At 41.4% G+C, this 19,923-nt stretch overlaps 1 protein-coding gene across 9 annotated transcripts in view; it reads left to right on the forward strand.

Moving 5' to 3' along the window:
• DGKI (diacylglycerol kinase iota) overlaps nt 1-19,923 on the forward strand; it is a 441,930-nt gene that overhangs the window by 215,514 nt on the left and 206,493 nt on the right. For 7 of the 9 annotated variants that reach the window (XM_040471856.1, XM_040471863.1, XM_040471861.1 and 4 more), the window contains 3 exons: nt 2,149-2,265; nt 11,189-11,263; nt 11,799-11,897. In XM_040471856.1, the coding sequence (XP_040327790.1) occupies nt 2,173-2,265; nt 11,189-11,263; nt 11,799-11,897 (267 nt within the window). In that variant the 5' untranslated portion in view covers nt 2,149-2,172. The remainder of the gene's footprint in view (nt 1-2,148; nt 2,266-11,188; nt 11,264-11,798; nt 11,898-19,923) is intronic. The other 2 variants (XM_040471854.1, XM_040471857.1) reach the window with 2 other exon arrangements.

The following is a 19,923-nucleotide window of genomic DNA, read 5'->3' on the forward strand; positions in this document are numbered from 1 at the left end:
ACACATGAGATTTAACAAGCCAACCTAGCCCACAGGGCCAGAGCAGATGAATTTAGGTGAAACACATAAAAGTGACATGTTTGTAGGTCAGCTGCTTTTGAACTTTGGGAATTTTATAAAGTTTGACCCAGTCTCTGTAGCATAATTTCCCTGGGCCCCCACATATCAGGAGAACCTATTGTCAGTAGATAGGGTTGCACTAGTCTGGAAAGCTCAGTGCTTGCTGTGTCCCTATCCTGCCACATTTTCTAGGCATTTCCATCTCCTTTCAGTTAATTTTTACACAAATAATCTTTGTTCAAGAATCTGCTCACAAATATAAGGTCATCCTAGTTCTTGAATGAAACTATCCTGTTCCATCAAGGCACTATCTCCACCTAGAGACAAAGAAGCTGATTCAGGTTTCAGGTGTCCCTAACAGTATATGTGCTGCTGATTTCCCTGATCTGTTGAGACGCCACCTGTGGGAGAGTATTGGCAGCGTGGGCTCCTGTAGGCTGCATCTGTTCCGATGCTGGAACTTCTAGGCTGTGGTGAGATGGTTTCTCCAGAGTCCATTAATTTGGGAACTCAATCCCACTTCACCTGGAGCACGTGTTGTCTTTACATTAATTCATAGTCCAATTGAATCCCATTGTAGGTGATTTTGCAAGAACTAGAAATATAAAAATTTAAGACAAATTACATTGGTGATACATTTTAGCCCTACAGGTAATTCCTTCTAGGATATCTAATGTCAAATAAGTGCCCCCTGTAGGCACTTCCGGCAGCAGGAAAAAACAAACAAACAAACAAACTGGATTTGAGAGCTGGGCTTTTGGGTTTAGGCTCTGACTCCACCTTGTGAAAGTTATGCACTTTTGGCTCTCTGTCTAGATTGGAGACGACACAAGTACAAATTAGGAGTTGAAACAGGCTGTCTTGGAGATCCTGGCCATTTTAGAAATGCAATGAAAATGGGCATTTACGGGTTTATCTGAATTGCTGAAAGAAAATCAGTTTTTAAAGAAGGTATTCAAATAATATTTCTCTAGTGTATCATAATTTGGAGATCACAAATAACTGATGGTAGGGGAAATTAATAATTGATTTTGTGTTTATACTTAATTAGTAATTTTCTACTGGACCACATCAGACCTTGACAATAGGCAGAAATGAAGGCAGATTCTCTCTATGACAGGATTGGGGTGGCCATATTTGCCAGTTTTCCAGAGACCAACCTAATTTATGTCTTTTGTTGCAACGTAATTATTATTAGTGCTCCCTTCCATTCTTAAAATTGTTCCAGTTATGATGACAAATTACGGTTCCATTAAGTATAATGCGGTAGAAACTGATGTTAAGGTTTTTAAAAAATCCCTGATTAAAACTTTAAGGCCCATAATTATTGTAGCATGTGGATTTTGTTTATTAGGAAAATATTATTACCACACATCACTATCACTTTACACACAAAAGAGGATTGAATATGTGATTGGCCTATGGTCACTTAGTCTGTTGGTACAGAGTTTAACCACTAATCCTGAAGTATTGCTACGATCATCAGTCTACATTTACTTCCTTCCCATCAAAAACAGGCAGCATTTTAGATTTGCCAAGTGTAATAGGTTCGTTGTATTTTTCGGCAGCCCCAAACACCCCAGCAGAGGCAATCTCTTTGTTTCCCCTTGAGTTAAGAACTCTCTAGAAGAGACCTCTTGCTTCTTTCCTGGGTGTCCTAAACTGGAGGGACTATCCCGGGTGGATTTACATCTGTGATTAGCAAAAAGAGAGGAACTGCTCTTCTGCTTGCCTTCATTTCCTCCTCAACATTGTTTCCCGTCTAGTCTGTGACCAGCACAAGTCAAGTGCAACAAAATTATATGCAAGGCTAGGATTCATAGAAGCATTCGCGACCTCGTTATGTAAATATCCTATTAAAAGCCTATAAAGTTTTAGCTGGCCTTGACCTACAAGGTTGATTTCTTTATCTGTTTGTAAAGTGGAACGAATTCAAAATCTGCTCACTTCCAGGGCTGTTTGGGTAGTGATAAGGAGCATGTGTCCTCGGTGTCTGTGCCTGTGGGCGAGCGTGCACGTGCACATGTACTTACTCCTTGTGCCCATGTATGATTCCTGGATTTGTTTACTGGCTGTTTTTCTCCTCAGTTTCACAATAAGGTGACCTGCTTCATGCTGCATCACATTGAAGAACCCTGCTCCCTGGGGGCTCATGCTGCTGTCATTGTCCCGCCCACCTGGATCATTAAGGTGAAGAAACCTCAGGTAACTTCTGGGACCCTGGTGCTGCTGGGCCTGTGCAGAGAAGAAGGGACTGCTGCTTCTTGCTTTTCTTGCCCTGACTTTTTTTGGGGGTTCCTAAAAATCTCTGCTCACTCATCCCCACAGCCCCATGCTCAGCTTCCCGGGTACATTCCATTAGCCCATCACTTTACTGCAGTTGGGCTCTCTCATGGAACCAGCCTCCCTTTCCCAAAGAAATCAAAGTTCCACAGCAGGAATGTTTCCTTCCCATTCATGTGCTAATGATATTCTCTTTGGGTGTTCTCCTGAATTCATTAAATACAAGTGGTGGGTGCAGCTAATTTCTTACACAACTCTCTTCTCTTCCAGCCTGGGCATCCCCAGGGAGTGAATGTGAGGGCAAACTGTGCAGGCTTCCGTGTTTGGTTGAGATTACCACCACTTCCAACCTGACCGGCAGACTGTGGGTCATGACCTTCCTAAATACACAAGGCCTGCTCAGAGAGCAACACTCTTTTCTTAAGGCAAAGTAGAATTTATCCTCTTAATACCTAATCTCATTCTGTATTCAATTCTTGTTGTACATTCTGTCCTAGAGTGTCTCTGCAATATTCTGGGAAACCTTAGTGGTTTCTCAACAAGGTCGTAATCTTTGACAGCAAAATTTCTACCTTTGTACTAGACATCTTAGACCATTAGCTCCAAGGTATGGGTTGGCAGACTTTTAATGTGATGGGGGAAAGGTGGTACCTCCCCTGGGGATGCAGCTACTTTAGGATGTCCTACTGAGTATAATATCTTTATAACCTGTGGCAGTCCTACTTTATATGGTCTTCAGAATCCTCATGCATTTTATTCTCATTGATTCAGTTTTATTTTAAAAACTGGTGGATCATGGACACTTTTGCTTTGTGTGTTTTTATTTAAGTTCAGCTTCTGTTGATGAGTAACACTTAGTAATAATCTTTCCATGTCACAATCCGTGAAAGCCCTTGGGAAATCTTTTCCAGAGGCAAGTGCAGGATCTGTACATTAAAAAATGGGAGCCTTAGCTTTCTCATCTTACATTTTAGAGCCAAATGCTAAGAGCTGTTAAAGGAGGTGCCCAAGGTGATAGCAAGTATAGTACTGTGTTTGAAATTCAAGTGTACCGATGTTCAATTCAGTGTTAACTTAAAAAATCTAACCTTTTTACTTCTTTACTACCCTTTGGTTCCCCAACCCCTGAAATTCAGTAGTGTCTCCAAGAACTTTATATCAAATTTTCAGTTCAACCAATATGTTTCACTGAAAATCTTGATGGTTTCGGGAAAGCTATTAGGCATTGTGATGTAATATGTGGTGATCCTTGCTCTGAAGAACTATGTAGTTCTCTTAAGGAAAGATCAGGGCGAGAGCCTCATGAAGGAGGTGGGTTTTATCCTACCTCTTTAAAGATGGGTGGGATTTAGATCGATGGAAAAGAGAGGAAAGAGCAGGCAGGAGAATGATACCAGCAAGGGTGCTGTATCCAAAATTATACTCGTGAGGCTGTGAGACTAGTTTGCACTACATCGGGGTGGTGTATTTCTGTAGTGTTGCTTTCAAAGGAACAGAATATGAGATTGTTCACTCTTAGCTCTAAGACTCATCAGTGAGTTCTGGAGCTATCCTTTTAAGCCATCTATTAAAAAGTTGTCCATGAGCCTTTCATCTGTTTGATCCATTAAGGATGATTACCTAATTTACTATTATTTTATTAGAGGTTACCAAGAGGTGGTTTTTCTAATTTGTACTTTTTTATTTTTCTGCTGGTAATAAGGGAACTAAAAAATAAAGCTAATACATGACAAATGCTTGAGTATTTACCTTTATTTGTAAATTTTCAGAATAATTGCTTGGTACCTTAGCAACTTTATTAGTTGGCTAACGATGGTGGTGGTGGTGGTGGTTTGTGGAGAGTATCTTTATGAATTATTAACTTACCTCATGTTATATATATATATATATATATATGTATATAAAACATATGATGTTTCAGTCCATTGGCATCATTTTTTTTATATTCATATTGTTTTATCTTTTACCAGTTAGAACCCCTTCCAGATGGCTTTTATCTCCATTTTTCATAAGCCATGATGTTTTTGATACCTTCCTTTGTTTCATGAATCACACCATGTTCCAGGATCATCTTAAGCATTTCCTGTTCATACCTGCAAGCAGCCATTTCTCTAAGGAATCTTGGTTACTTTTAATGGAGGATGGTAGATACGGTTCACAGTCTGTTTTCATCACACATGTTTTTATTGTCCTTTTATGATTCAGAACAGTGTAATAATGAGAACAAGGATAGCTAACACTTATGAATGCTTTTATATGTATCAGGAACGATTTCAAGTACTTTATTTTCAGTATCTCGTTTCACCATCATAGAACCCTGTGAGGCAGGTATCCTAATCCCATGTTGTAGCTGAGAAGTGAGGAATTGAAGGCAAATAAATTATCCAGGGCCATAAAGTTATTAACTAGTTTGAGGTAATATTTGAACCCAGGAATTCTGAGACTGGAAACCAAGCTCATTTGCTGCCTCACAGTCTTACTATAACAATCCTTGCTAAGTCACCTATCTTTAAAAATTTTGGTATCCCTCGTCCTATGGACCTCAAAAAAGAAGTAATCAATTAACTAAATTCTCTTTGAAATCCGGTGTATGATGAGCTTGGGGGGCAATACAGTAGTGCTTAAGAGCTCTAGCTTATGAGTCAGATCGCCTAGATTCATATGCTTGCTCTGCTATTTAATAACTTACACAATCTCAAAGAATTAAAACTCCTCAACTTTTCATCTTCAAAATGTAAATAATACTAGTACTGAATTCATAGGGTTTTCATGAGGTCTAATGAGCTAAAAAGTAAAAAAAAATAAAGCACGTAGAACAGCGCTTAGCTCACTGTAAGTCTCAGTAAATGTTAACTCTTGTTATTTTCCTTGTTGAGTATAGGATATCAAAGAAAGTTCTACATCAACAGAGGTGAACCTTGAACAGTCACACGGGGGTCAGGACAGAAGTTACTGTTCCCTGACCCGTCCGTATTACAATGAGAGGAAATGGCAAAAGGATTCTTATGGGGAGAGAGGCAGCGTAGGGGCCACAGCCTGTTGTCTGGTACCCTGTTGTCTGTGCTCTCGAGTGGCCCTTGAAATGCCACTGTAACTGTTGTATTATATACTGTAGTGGGATTGTGTGTTCACTAGCATGATTCTTATTCCATGGGAGAGAGTCAAGAGCTATTCATTTACTGAACTGGAGAACTGAAGCAGACCGGGTGAGCATCTACAACAAGAAAGTGAAAGGAGGAAGAGAATCCTACAAAACAGGGAGACAACACAGAGCTTCATTATTAAAAACAGAAAGAAAAAGAGGGCAGTCATCAGTGTGAAATTCTGAAGACGTTAAAAAATCATGGATTGAGAAAAGTCTTTGTGTTTGGGACTAGATCATTGATGACCATGAAACTATAGTTTGAGGAATGCGGGTGGCAAGCTGTTAGCGATGGTGTGGAAGCAGGCAGTTTAAAGAATTCATTGGGGACTTTGAGAAACAATTTAAAAAAGAGTTTGGAAATTAGATGGAGGACAGCAGACAAGATGTTTTTCCTACCTGTAGAATTCATGTATATTTTTTTCTGTATATTTCTATATTGGAAGATACTGCTTAAAAACGAGAAGATACTCTGAACTGAACGAAGTAGATATTTAAGTACATTCACAGATGCCACTGTGTGCAGTGGGAGGCCCAGAGATGAATCAGATATTCACCTGATGTCCACAAAGAGTGGACACCGAAGAGTGAACTAAATCATTAGGCAGAGAATTTGTGGATTCTGGAAGAGGAATTCAGCCACGTGTAAATCCTTAATGAAAAGAGTGGTCTCACATAACGGGAAGGTTTGCCTTTGTCATCGGTGTGCATCTTTTAGGAGGGATCTGCACAGAGTGGTGGCAAGAAGAGATCCCACAGGTTGGTGGAACTAGCCATGGTCTGTGAGAGGCCACACGGGGAGTGGAAGTGTGACCTGAGATGTAGGAACGAGGCGGAAACATGAAGCAGACTTGAGCAATTTGGGTTCTGGGGATCATTGTAGGTTGTTTGTGCTTGGTTTTGAAGGACGTGAGGGACCTCACTGGGAAGAGGGATGAGGAAGGACAGTACAGGTTTATAGAACATACTGAGAACAACAGTTAAGGTGGATCCCCAAATAAAGCCAGCTTTATTTGTGATGTTTATGTCTAAACAAATGACTGTAGAGAGGAAGAAACCAACTTTGAGTGTATAAAGGTCAGGAAAAGCAGGCTGCAAAGAGGTGGATTTAAACCATGTATTTTCCTGATCTGTGAAAAGATGGCTGCTTCTGAGTAGATCGTCACTCTGTGACCAGCTGTGTGGAGCCTTGATGGTAAGGGGAGTGAGGGCTGGTCTGGATGGTTTGCTGGGTTTCATCACCAAATTATTTGGAGGGACCTAGAAAATAAAAGATGATAGATTTTAGATGACAGTAAAGAATTAAAAGAAAACCAAACTTTAAGAACCAAGCACAAATCTGTTCATGCATTTAATGAAGTCAACATTATAGTTCATGTTACAGATGTCAGGGCTTTTCCTCTCGACAGGAAGTGTTAGAGGATAATATTTTGATCAGATAAACAAATTAAAGATGTTGAACTACTAGTGCAAGCACTTGGAGCTGATGGAGAAAGACCTGGGTTACATGAATTTTTGGTGGGGTCAAGTTATAGGAGACCAGAGGTATGTGTTTCTAATAAATGGCATTATTCCATATATAATACTTTAAAACTGGCCTTTCCTCATTAAGAAAGATCTTGAGCAAAAGTCTATATTAATACATCTAGATTTAACTTGTTTTTAAACTGCTGTATGTATTTCATACCGTGAATATATTACAGTTTATTTAACCAACTCCCCACCGATGGATATTTGTACTGTTTCTAATGGCCTACTTACAAAAAATGCTGCAGTCAACTCCTTCCTAGCCTATATGGGCTTTCTTCATGTTTCTTCATGTCCCTGTTCCTTATTGGATAATGCTGAAATGCTGGAGACTGAGACCCAGGATATGTAACAGCTATGACTGACTGTATCTATCAGAATTTCTCAGGCCATTTGCTTTGGTCAGTTCTAAAGGTTAGCCAACACTTGCTGTAATTTAACCAAACATGTCTGAGAAATGGCTGAGACCCTGTCCTTATCTTTTGGAATTAGTTTTCTTTATTTCTCTGCTTGCCTGTCCTCAGGACAACTCCTTTCCCAGTGTTACAGCTAGAACAGGGCAGAGTAAGAGCGCTCTCTAATAGACCCAAGTCCATGCCTCTCCTGTAATCCATCAGAGTTTTGTCTGGTGTACAATGAGAGAAGGCTTCATTTGGGATGATGAAGTGTGACATGTCTTCTGTTTAGATCTCTTGTTACAACCAGTCCTTTGTGATCTCATAACCTGGGAAAATCCCTGAAGAGTAATAACAGGTAGTTAAGTTTTATTCACAGTTGAGTGATTTACCCACAGGCATTTTTCAACAGCCCAAGAAGGAGTCCTAACTATGATAGAGACTTTGTTGGTAGGATTATTTCTGTAGCGAAATAATACTGCCTCAATACCTGGTTATTTTTAAAAAAAGCCTTTATTCTTAGGACTTGAACAAAAGAGTGGGCACATAACATAGAGTGGTAGATGCAGTTACAATCTGAAGAATGCAAAAATCCACATGAGGGTACAGCATTTCACTGTTTGGATGGTATTGAACTTGCTAAATGAAGCCTTTGTATCACTGAGTTAGCTGCCCTTGATGCCAGGGATGCTTTGTTTTTGAACGCAGTACATGCATCGCTGGTTTCTTGAATAACAGCACCAACAATTCGAAAATATAACTTCTTGGCATAATTTTTATGTTCTTGAAAAGCCTGCTATTTTAACTCTCACAACAAGACTGACCCAGGCAGCATGAGCAATGTCTTAGATTAGCAAGACGAGGTGACTTATCTTGTCATGGCTGAAACACAACCCAAATCTGCTTTCACATCCATCTGTTATGATGATACTTTCTAAAAGAAGTTCTATGTTGGGACCGAGATACATATATACACATGAACAGAAGGAAGCCTCAAGAATTTCAAGGTGTGCTGTGAAATTCCATACTGCTTATCTTTTGCTATTTGACTATCCATAGGGCTGTAAGCTTAACTCAGAGCTCACATAGAAGCATCCAGGTACTGTAAGTCAATCACTGTGCTTCATCTTGGCTCCCTTTTTGTTCTGTGAGATGAAGAGGACCTCACATGCATTTGGCTCCATGAGGCCCAGAAGCATTTGTATTTGCTGCATCTGTGTTAAAAAGGCCATTGTGTATGTCTGTTCCCTATTAGAGTTGAGTTCCTTGCCTGCTCTGTTTTCAGACATCAAGTCTTCTTTTGATGTGTTTTGCTAACTCTGTTTCCCAAACATGCTTGATCAGCAGAATCACCTGGAGAACTGTGATTTCTGTGATGAGGCAAGTTTGGGAGACAATCTTAGCCTGATCCATTAGACTTCTCTCTTAGAGTTTAGTTACTGACTCGTGCCAGGAACCAAGGCCTGTAGTGTGTTCCTGAAAGCACTTGGCTCCCTACCTTGCTCTGGGCAATAAATGAACTAAAACAACCAAGAAGCTAGGAGGCAAGCATTCACTTCCGGGGGATCCTTTCCAATATCAGGAAAGACTCAGTAAGTGCTGGGAATTACAATACTGATGCATTTCAACAATGATTCGAGGTGCCAGGCATTTGGGCTCAGTGCTGGGGATATACAGCTGTGAATGAGGCCACATTGATGGAGGTGCTTATCATGGGCCGACACCAAGCTAACTGCTTCACATACCTTTTTTCCTTTAAACTTCACAACTGTCCCATGAGGTAGGTATTATCACCTTCATTTTAAAAATTAAGAGACTGTCATTTCAAAAGCTTGACTTCCTTGGCCAAGGTCCTAGATCTCGTAACCGGAAGACCCAGAACTAACATCCAGCAGGTCAGATTCCACAGCTCATGCTCCTCATCCCATTGGTATTGTGCTTTAGTGCAGTATGTATGTCTCCTCACTTTTCCCTTTGACTTCAGAGGTTCTCCGCTCTGGCTACGCACTAGAGTTGCCTGGGGAGCTTTTGAAAAGTATGTTTGCCTGGGCTTCACCCCAAACAAAAGAGTATTTGGAGATCCATGTGTCAGCATTTTTAAAAGAACCCTGGATGAGGCCAACGTGTGTGATTGGTTGAGAACCACACAGTATCATTAATTGCCATCCTAACAGTCTCTCGGATTCTTCTTGGGACATTTGGCCAATTAAGTGTTTAAAATTACCAGATGGTTTTTTCCAGATGGTTTTTCTTCCCTTTTTAAACAAAGTAGTTAAAATATGGGAAAGACTTTAATAATGCGAAAGTTTTTCCAAAGTGGAATGTGATAGTAGACCCATTTAAAGAGGAATTCAGAAACTTGGAGATCTTTTTGCAGGAGAAGTATAGTCTACAGTGAGTGGTGAGAAATGACCTTTGGTCTAAAGCACCCATGAACTTCTGGATCTCTCTCCTCTGGTGAGACTCAGAGCCTGAAAACTCTTTTAATCTGATGGGGGAAGAAAACTTTGGGACAAATGGTGCTTCAAGAAAATTTCCTTCATCCTCAACGAGCTCCAGCTACAGAGCAGCGTGTTTTTGTTTTTGTTTTTTTTATGGTCCATATGAAAGTAAAATAAAAGTTAAATAGCTTCATTCTTGCTAATTCAAATGTGTTAATATGTGTACTCTAGAGTAAGGTTTATTTTGAATGCTCTAAGAAAAGAAATACCCCGCAAAGTAAGAGTAGGTCTCTAAGTTTCTTGAAGCTGTTTGAGAATCTTTAACTGCTCAAGCAATGCATGTGTGTATGCTCATATAAACTTTTAAGTTAAGAATTCTGTGTTTCAGGCTTTCAACATTTGTTAAACATCTATGATGTGATAGTAACATCTTGCCTTTGTGAAGATGGCAATCTAATTAATTACTGACTCTCTACTAATTAAACCAGTGAGTTGTGACTGTCCCCTAAGAGAGGTTCTTCGCGAAGCGTCTGTATCATATATTAAGAGTTAGTTGAAGTAACCAGAAAGTTGTGGTCCGTATAATTCCAAGAAAGAGAAAAACAGGGAAAGTAAATTTGGGGGTCACTGTATTTCAACAAGTTGGAGGCACTTCTATGAGAAGGACAAATCAAGGCTACCAGGGGAGGGAAGACATTTTAAACCAATAGGTCTTTAGAGAAAGAGAGCACTGATGTCACTCTAGTAATAGAAGTAACTTACGGTGAGTCTTATCTCTGCATTTTAAAACTTAGCCATCAGTGCTGATAGGATAGTTGAATCATAATGTTCCCTTAGGGTTGAATCACTGTATGACTATTACTAGAAAGGTCATTGCCAAAAAAAGTAAACAGAAAAAAAAAAAATAGAAAAACATGAAAAATGGCCTCCTTTTTTACATTTCCACATAGGTGATCTCCATACCAGGAGATGAACTTGAACTTGGTTGGGCGGGAGACGGACCTGGTTGGGCGGGAGACTGGAGCCCCTCAGAGAATTTGGGATTCTTCCATTTTTACTGGGAGGGTTGGCAGGTATAACATGTGTTGTTATGTGAGTCCATGAGAGCCTCCAGGGTTCTAGCTCCCTGCCTCTCCGTGTGGTGGGGAGTCAGTTGCTCACTCTGAAGCACTCGACTGGTTTCTGTCTGTGGCTTACCCATGAACAGTGGCTTGGAAGTGTCAAAGCATGAGAAGCATGCGTGGAACAGCATGTGCTGCCCTCACCTCCTACATGGTTCTGCATGGGAAGCTCCTGGGCCGTCTGCCTCTGGGCTCAGGTGTTTCCTTCCTTCCCTACAGAACTCGCTGAAGGCTTCAAATCGGAAGAAGAAGAGAACAAGCTTTAAAAGAAAAGCCAGTAAAAGAGGAACTGAAGTAAGTGTTTCAGGACTACGTCCTGGTGAACTGCATCCTCCTTACTGTAGCCACCCCTGTCCGATGTGATCTGGCCCAAGCTTATTTTTCTGATAAATTTTCTACCCTTCTTCCCTCCTTCTCTACCCTGTGACCACATTGGAATCCTCTCTGTTTCTTTAAGATGTCTCCCTCTCTATAACCTCCTGCTGCTTCAGAATCAGAGCGTTTGCACTTGTCCATGGAAGTGTCATCCCAAAGATGATGAAGATAAAGATGAAGAGCTAACATTTCTAGAATGCTCAGAGTGTACAGAGTCAAATCAGAAGCATGCTTACTTCCCAAGGGAAAATTATAGCTTGAGATCCTTTTTCTAAGCTTTATATGGACTGTCTTTTTTAGAGTAAGCCGTGTAAAACAAGATGTAGCTTTTTTATTTTGGAGGAGCAAGGGTTAGGGCCGGTGGGGGTTCTGGTAATTACTCCCTTCCATTGCTTCCAGGCCACTTGTCTGAGTCATGGATGGATGTCTCAATAGTGTTGCTTTCTTCCTTCAGCAGGAAAACAGAGGTCGACCTTTTGTGATAAAACCTATCTCTTCTCCTCTCATGAAGCCCTTGCTTGTGTTTGTGAACCCCAAGAGCGGAGGCAACCAGGTGAGTCGTTTTCATGAGTTTAACTTGAAAATAGTTCTCTTGAAAATAGTTCTCCATAATTTCTGCTTCTGTTTCCTTTAGGTGTGCATTAGATTTTGTATTTGGGATTTTTCTTGTTTCTTGAGATAGGCCTGGATTGCAGTGTATTTTCCTCTCAGGACTGCTTTTCCTGCATCCCAAAGTGTTTAAATGTCCATCAACTGATGAATGGATAAAGAAATTGTGGTTTATATACACAATGGAATACTACATGGCAATGAGAAAGAATGAAATATGGCCTTTTGTAGCAACATGGATGGAACTGGAGAGTGTTATGCTAAGTGAAATAAGTCATACAGAGAAGGACAGATTCCAGATGTTTTCACTCCTATGTGGATCCTGAGAAACTTAACAGAAGACCATGAGGGAGGGGAAGGGGGGAAATAAAGTTAGAGAGGGAGGGAGCCAAACCATAAGAGACTCTTAAAAACTGAGAGTAAACTGAGGGTTGCTGGGGAGTGGGAGGGAGAGGAGGGTGGGTGAGGGGGATTGAGGAGGGCACCTGTTGGGATGAGCATTGGGTGTTATATGGAAACCCATTTGACAATAAACTTCATATTAAAAAAAAAAAGAAAATAGTTCTCAACACCAATTTAAAACAGCACCACCTAGGACAAGCAATGGAAGACAACCAGTTTCTCAGGGACATGGTGACTGTTGCTGCAGTAGGGGACAGCCATCCATGTTTCCGGGTTAGGCAAAACCTAGAGGTTCTATGATTTATCCCTAAGCTTCCACCATACCAGAGATGCACCAGAAGCCTAAGTGCTCACATCTCCCTTACAGATTTTTAAAAAAGGTCATCCCCAAATCTCTTAGTTAATATGTTTCAGAATTTCTTAACTCTTATAGTTAGGAAACTCTTAATGAACTTCTCTTTATTGCTTCTCGTTGTAGGTTAGACCTGACTACTTTTGTCCCTCTCCTCAGAGGAGAGTGAGAACAGTGAATCACTCATCATTCCCAATGATCATTAACAACAAATGCCACCAATACTATCAAAAATATCACCTTCTAAAGGTTTCATTTGGTCTCTGCCCAAATCTTGTAGCATAATTAATAACAACCTCATTCGAGGATAAATAAGTAGCCTAAGAACACTTATGTGTAATGACATACCTGAAGTTACACAGATCTTTAGAGGACAGAATTTGTTCTGGAATCTAGGCTTTTGTCTCTTCATATACTTCTCTTCCTCCTCTGAGGCTTCTTATCAAGACTCTTCACTGGCTTTGATTTTTTTTCTATTTTCATGTGAGATTGGATGGTAAAATATTTTCTCTGTCCACTAAGTGCACATTTTACATTTTGAGGTGAGAACCCTTGAGGTTTCACACTTAAAAAGTAAAGATTTGAAACTATTTGCTTACCCCACATAAGGAGGGGAATCATATAATTAGGGTTGACCCAACAGTCCAGAATGATGTTCTTACTACTAGGGATATTGAAACATAAGTGTTCTGTTAAGATACAGGCTCTCTACTGCCCAGGGCTGTACCTTCCAACCTCTGGTTTCTAGTATGTGGCATATAGAAGTGAACAAATAATTGTATAACAAGCAACCAGCGTTCTACAGAAGATTATCAGGACATTGGCTTTGTTACTGATGAGTATTCAGGAAGGGGAAGAATTATTTTGGAAAAAAAGTTATGACGTGTTTCAGGAGCTACAACGGGCAGCGACATATTCAAATAAAAAATGCCCAGTTTAATTAGAGACAAAAGACTGAAGTGATTTGCTCTCATTTTGTGCTTTTTGGCTTATGAGGTTACTTCTAGACAATCTAGGATTCTCAGAAGTATGGCTAACCAAATCAGAATGAATGTTGAATAAGTTGACATTTCTACATACTTTCTCCATAAAGTAGAATTGCATACTAAGCCTAATCACTGTAAAGAGCATTGTTTCTAAGTGCAGTGTGACATGTTGAGAAAGCGTTAAAGAAATCCAAATCCCTGTGGGCAATGGGAATCATTCAAACTGATCTCCGTCTTCAGTCTTAGGAAGGCACAGCTGAATCCTCAGTTGTAGTGAGTAGGGAAGGGCCACGGTGGGAGATGACCCACCTCCCCCGTTAGGGCTAGCCTCTTCCTATGCTGTGGCTGTCCTGTGCCTTCACATCGCAGATGAGGGTAGATCCAGCCAGGTAGTGGGGAGTCAGCAGGTGAATAGTGAAGCAGTTTCTCACTTCTCGGCTCCCTTGAATCTTGTTCCTCCATCATTTTGCCCTCCCCCACCCACCACCTTAGTTGAGACTAAAGGGTCAAAAGAGAACTAAGGGTGGCAGTGAAAACAGGGCATGTGGACCCCAGGCAGGTGGCCCTAAGATTCTGCTTTTCTAAGAGGCTCTCACGTGGGTGTTACTGCTACTCAGAGACCACACTCTGATTAGCCAGGGTTACTGCAATCAATGGAGAAATAGTTCATTGTTATTGTTAAATCCTGTTTTGTTTTGTTTTGTTTTTTGCCTTTTATTTTTTTTATTTTTTATTTTTTTAAATTTTTTTAACGTTTATTTATTTTTGAGACAGAGCGAGACGGAGCATGAATGGGGGAGGGTCAGAGAGAGGGAGACACAGAATCTGAAACAGGCTCCAGGCTCCGAGCTGACAGCACAGAGCCTGACGCGGGACCTGAACTCCCGGACCGCGAGATCATGACCTGAGCCGAAGTCGGCGGCTCAACCGACTGAGCCACCCAGGCGCCCCTGTTTTTTGCCTTTTAATAACTGATTTATTTTGCTTATCATTTTGTAGATATAAAGCACTCCATCTCGGAAGCTTAGGCTTCAAACCTTTAAATTTGCTTGGGCAGCAAAATTTAGTTTCTCTTAAGTAAATAACTAGACTGTATCGCCATCTTCTGGCAAGAAAGATACCTACAGCTTTTACAATTTCCGTATTTTTTGTGTCTACAGAAATTCGCCCAACACTTTGCAGGAATATATTGAGGTGAACACATTTGATACTGCTTCCATGCCCTTTTGAAACAATAATTTGTTTTAAACAGATATTTTATAATAATTGTTTTCCCAACACTTAAGGGTAGAGATGATTCTGGGTGTTTTGAAAGTTTTTGAGATCGGCAGCACTATTGTGGGTCGGATCTGAATCGCTCCGGGAAACAGGAACTGGAATCAGGGACCCCGGCATTATGTTTGAGTGTCTCCTGTGGAGCAGACGTAATACCTGGGAGATAAAGTTTACCCCGGCAAGTCCCCTCCTCTGTGTGGAAACTTGAGGACTCAAGCCATAGGCCCTCTCTTATACTCACCTCTGCTGTAACTTTAGAAGTTAGTGTTTGTCTTGGGTGTCCCTGACTCATTAACATCTTTTTTCTGAGTCTTACAGACATTTCTGACCTCTCCTGATGTCATTTCACACAGTGTCTCCTGCAGGCTCCATCTCAGGACTTCATTTCCATTGACTTAGGTTACAAGTTCAGGGTTAAACAGGTATTCTGACCACTAGAGTGATTCCACCTAGTCAATCCTGTGACGGTCAAGGGCATCCGGACCCTGGCTTCTCACACTGTTGAGCGTGAAATCCCAGGTTGAGGGGTGGCATGAGTTGAATACCTGATTTGGATTCCCAGGGACCTTATCAGTAGGTGACAAGAGGAAAGGGGTATCCAGTTGGTGGACAGGCTCATGCTGAGCACACACCATCATCTCGGGATAGGCCGCCTCAGTCCAGGGTCATCCCCACCCTCAGGTCAGGCTCAAGTCAACCATGGTGGGAGAAGGAGACAAAAAGTCAATAACCTCAAATGTTTGAGTCCCCAAACTTTCTAAATACTTGGCCAAACAACCTTAATTATTTTCTGTGATGTTCAACCTGGGGATAAATCAAGAACCATGATGTTTAGATAAAATTTAGGCTCCTAATGCTTAGAATAGGCTGAGAGGTGGGCAGAAGGGTAGGCAGTAGATGTTCTTCTCGGTCAAGCCAGCCTCAACAGATGGAATTAAAACAACTAAACAGTAAATCTGTGGGAAGTCCCTTTTCTGAGTTACAGTACTGGTGGGAGTGTGGGGGTAGCTGTCTTGGTCTACCCAGGCTGCTATAACTGAATCCCATAGACTAGGTGGCTTAAATAACAGGAATTCTGTTCTTAAACGTTTCTCGGGGCTGGGAAGTCTATGATTAAGGCATCAGCAGATACTGTGGCTGGTGAGTTCCACTTCCTGGTTGGGAGGGCCATCCTCTCGCTGTGTCCTCTTGCTGTATCTTCATGTGGCAGAAGCAGTGAGGGACCTCTTTGGGGTCTCTTTTATCAGGGGGCTAATCCCATTCATGAGGGCTATGCTTCCCCAAGGCCCCACCTCCTTTACTATGGGTAGGGCCCCCCTGGATGTCTACGTTCTTAGTTAAGGTGTGAGTGGTTCCCCGAACTAAAACATTTCTGTGACTTTTCTTGCCTGTAAAATAAAGCCCAAGCCCCTTAGCAACTTAATCTACAAGCTCACTTGGGCAGTTTCATCTCCCAGCACTCCTGCCTTATGGTGCAGAGACTGAACAGAATGGAGTGTCCCCATGGCATGTCTTGTGTTTTGTATGTCATGTGCCTTCACTGTTCTCTTCCCCACATACAGAGAAATGGTTAACTCGTCTTCCAAGAAACGGTTCAGATATCATATATAGATGCCTTCATCTAATCCCCAAATTTGGTCTTAAGAGTATCTGCTCTGGCCGCTCCTACTTCTCAGTAGGCATCTCTCCCGTAGCATTCGCCGTCTTCAGTGGACTGATTTCTTTTGCATCTGTCTCCTTCTGAGTCTCCTGAGCGTACACATGTGCACAGAGGAGGAGCCTAATATATTTAAATAAACCAGGTATTCTTTTGGGATTGTTGGAAGCCAGTTTGAAATAACGATGTCTGAATCTCTCTTTTCCGCTAGCTTTTATTGTCCTCAGGACTTTCTGGGCAGCTTTTGCCGTGATCTAGATACTACCTCTGTGACGTAAACCAAGGCATGCTTACTTAGTAAGCTACCAGACTGTTGAGGGCTACAGGACAGTTTTGGTGCTTCTATTTGAGCTGATTCATTCAGAATGGGCCCTCCATACCACTAAGTCATTATCATATTTTCTTTTATGAGTAACACATAGAACTTCCTCTGGAGGGCAAGATCTCTGTTTTGTCCATTTCTCTCTCTCTTCTCACCTAAGACTGTACCTGGCACCTAGTAGGTGAGTAGATGAAACCTGTTTATTTCCCTCTAGAACAGTCTGCCTATTTTCTGGGAAGTTGTTTTCTCCTGTCCCAGCCTGCTCCCCAATGCCTGGAGCCAGAAAGAACAGACTCATCACTCCATTGGAGATACCCAGTCTCCCAATATCTTAGCAGGCTCTGTAGTCATTGAGGAGGTATGCCTACAACCGTGTGTCTGAGGACCTCCCACAGTGGGTTGCAATTGACGTTCAAGCGATTTTTTTTCATTTAGAGAGATGTATGATACTCTTGCAGAAAGTTGCAGCTTTTTTCAAGAATAAAACAAAAGAAACAAACCAAAACCCCTGAGTAACCAGTATCTGAGGCTTACAAGGGCCCAAGCCTAAAAGTTGTAGCCCATGAACCCTCTACCTCCTTTCCCGCTCACTAATTGTATGACATTAATGTGACGTAATAGAGGACTCTGTGTTCACTGTTCGCACACGTTGTGTCTTTCTTTCCTCTTAGATTTTGATGAACTTTAGGGCAGTTTTGTGTTTATCTTTGTAGTCCTGGGGTTTAATTTAGTGGCTTGCTCTTTCCATGCTATAGCAGGAGTGAAAGCTACGAGGAAAGGCAGGTGTATGGGGAGAGTGGGGGGAAGGGCCGGAAGAACAAACTGGCAGAATAGGCTACCGAAAAAGAAACAAACGTTGCAGCTTTTGCATTTGTCATGTTGGGTCTCACGACTGGGAGCCTGTTTGGGACTCCTTAGTGAATGGCAGTTGTGTCAATGAATGGTAGGTTTAATCCTGTCAGTGAGAGAGAAATTACCCCTTTCCTGGTGAATGAGCGTTTGTCAAACCACTCAGTTCTATTGAATAAATTACCTAAGCCCGAAAGTAGCTCATCCCAGAGGTAACCGCTGAGTGAACAGAAGGGACTTAGATGTGTTAGACCTTTTCTGTCTTTCTCCGCCTTTCTTTCTCCGCCCGCCACGACTGATTTAAAACAATGCAGCCCTTTTCAGACCCTTACCGTTTTCGCCAAGGAATGTATTTTAGAAAGACTACTTTTAAAAGAAATAATTGTATCACACCTGAATGTAAACTCTGAAAGGGTCGCCGTGTACGGTTATGCACATCATCGCTACCCAGCACCAGAGCACGGTCTTGTGATAGGCTGTGCTATCTATGGCGCCTCCTACAGGTGTTCAGTGCAAAACTCGCCAGCCTCCATTCCCCTTCCTCAAAAGGATAAATGTAGATACATAGGTGTCCCCATGAACAGACTGACAATGAGCAAAAACAAGACTGTGTGGTCACTCAAACCTTTCAGAGAAGTCTAGTCGAAGACAAACCACACCTCAATGCCTTTTGTTTTATTTGTGGAGGGTGTTAATTACCTGGTATTGTATGCATAATAGAAGCGACATTAGCCAGAAGTGGAAAAGAGTAATTAACATTAACCGGTACTATCGCTCTAGGAATTTAAAACTGAAAAATTAATTTTCTAGCAAGTCAGTGGAAATTTTTTATAAATTGGTCATTAAAATGACTCTGGTGTCACCTATTAAACATAAAAGATTGCTCAAGATAATCCCTAGCCAGGGGCGCCTGGGTGACGCAGTCGGTTAAGCGTCCGACTTCAGCCAGGTCACGATCTCGCGGTCCGGGAGTTCGAGCCCCGCGTCGGGCTATGGGCTGATGGCTCAGAGCCTGGAGCCTGTTTCCGATTCTGTGTCTCCCTCTCTCTCTGCCCCTCCCCCATTCATGCTCTGTCTCTCTCTGTCCCAAAAAATAAATAAATGTTGAAAAAAAAAATTAAAAAAAAAAAAAAGATAATCCCCAGCTGACGTGCTAGCAAGGCCCAGCATGGGAAGAGAGAGAACAATCCAGTGTTTAGTTAGTATTTTGTATCTCAATCTGTTTCTGAATTTTATGGGAAGCAAAATGTGTCCTTTGGTGAAAGTGAAGGATCAGTTGTGACAATTAAGGATAGAATGTGATTCCTAAATTTATAGCAAGCACATGATAAAGCAGAACTTTTAAATTACAGGTTTGGATGAAATGTGGAACAAAAGACCTACATTGGCCTCTGTAACAACTGGCATAACAATGTGATAATTATAAGCTATACTTTAGCCCTCACACCCTCAAGTGCAATTTAATGAATAGTTTAACAAGGAGCAACAAAGAAAGGGACTAACCTTTATGAAGGCTATTTTGTGCCACATACTGTGTTAGATCCATAACTATTACTGATTCATTTAATTCTCATTATCCCCCAGGAAAGGAGCTGTTGCCCTTCTATTTAATATGCTGGATTTCTGCAGGATTTTAAATGCTTACACTCACCTAATGAGAACATCCAAGTTATTACAGATGCAAATACCATACTATTTCTGCTAAACTAGAATGACTCTCAAATACAGCATAGTAGGTGTACAAACTTGGGAATATTTTAAGGAAGAGCAATCTTGATATCTAATAAAGGAACTGTAATTATAGGCAAGAAGCACTGCCCAAATGATGACATGTTATTTGCTCTGGCTGGTAATGACCTAAAATGAGGCATCCTACTAGGTTTTCAAGCTCTTTTGATGCTGCTTAATAAAAAACTTTCATTTTTTTCTTTGCTCAATGCACTATTAAGAAATGATCTCCTTAGGGGCACCTGGGTCGCTCAGTAAGTTGAGTATCAGACTCTGGATTTCAGCTCAGGTCATGATTCCAGGATCCTGGGATAGAGCCCCCATCTGGCTCCACACTGAGCATGGAGCCTGCTTGGGATTCTCTCTCTCTCTCTCTCTCTCTCTCTCTCTCTCTCTCCC

Source organism: Herpailurus yagouaroundi, unplaced genomic scaffold (assembly GCF_014898765.1).
Source record: "Herpailurus yagouaroundi ecotype Mexico unplaced genomic scaffold, PumYag 100, whole genome shotgun sequence".
NCBI classification, from domain to species: domain Eukaryota; kingdom Metazoa; phylum Chordata; class Mammalia; order Carnivora; family Felidae; genus Herpailurus; species Herpailurus yagouaroundi.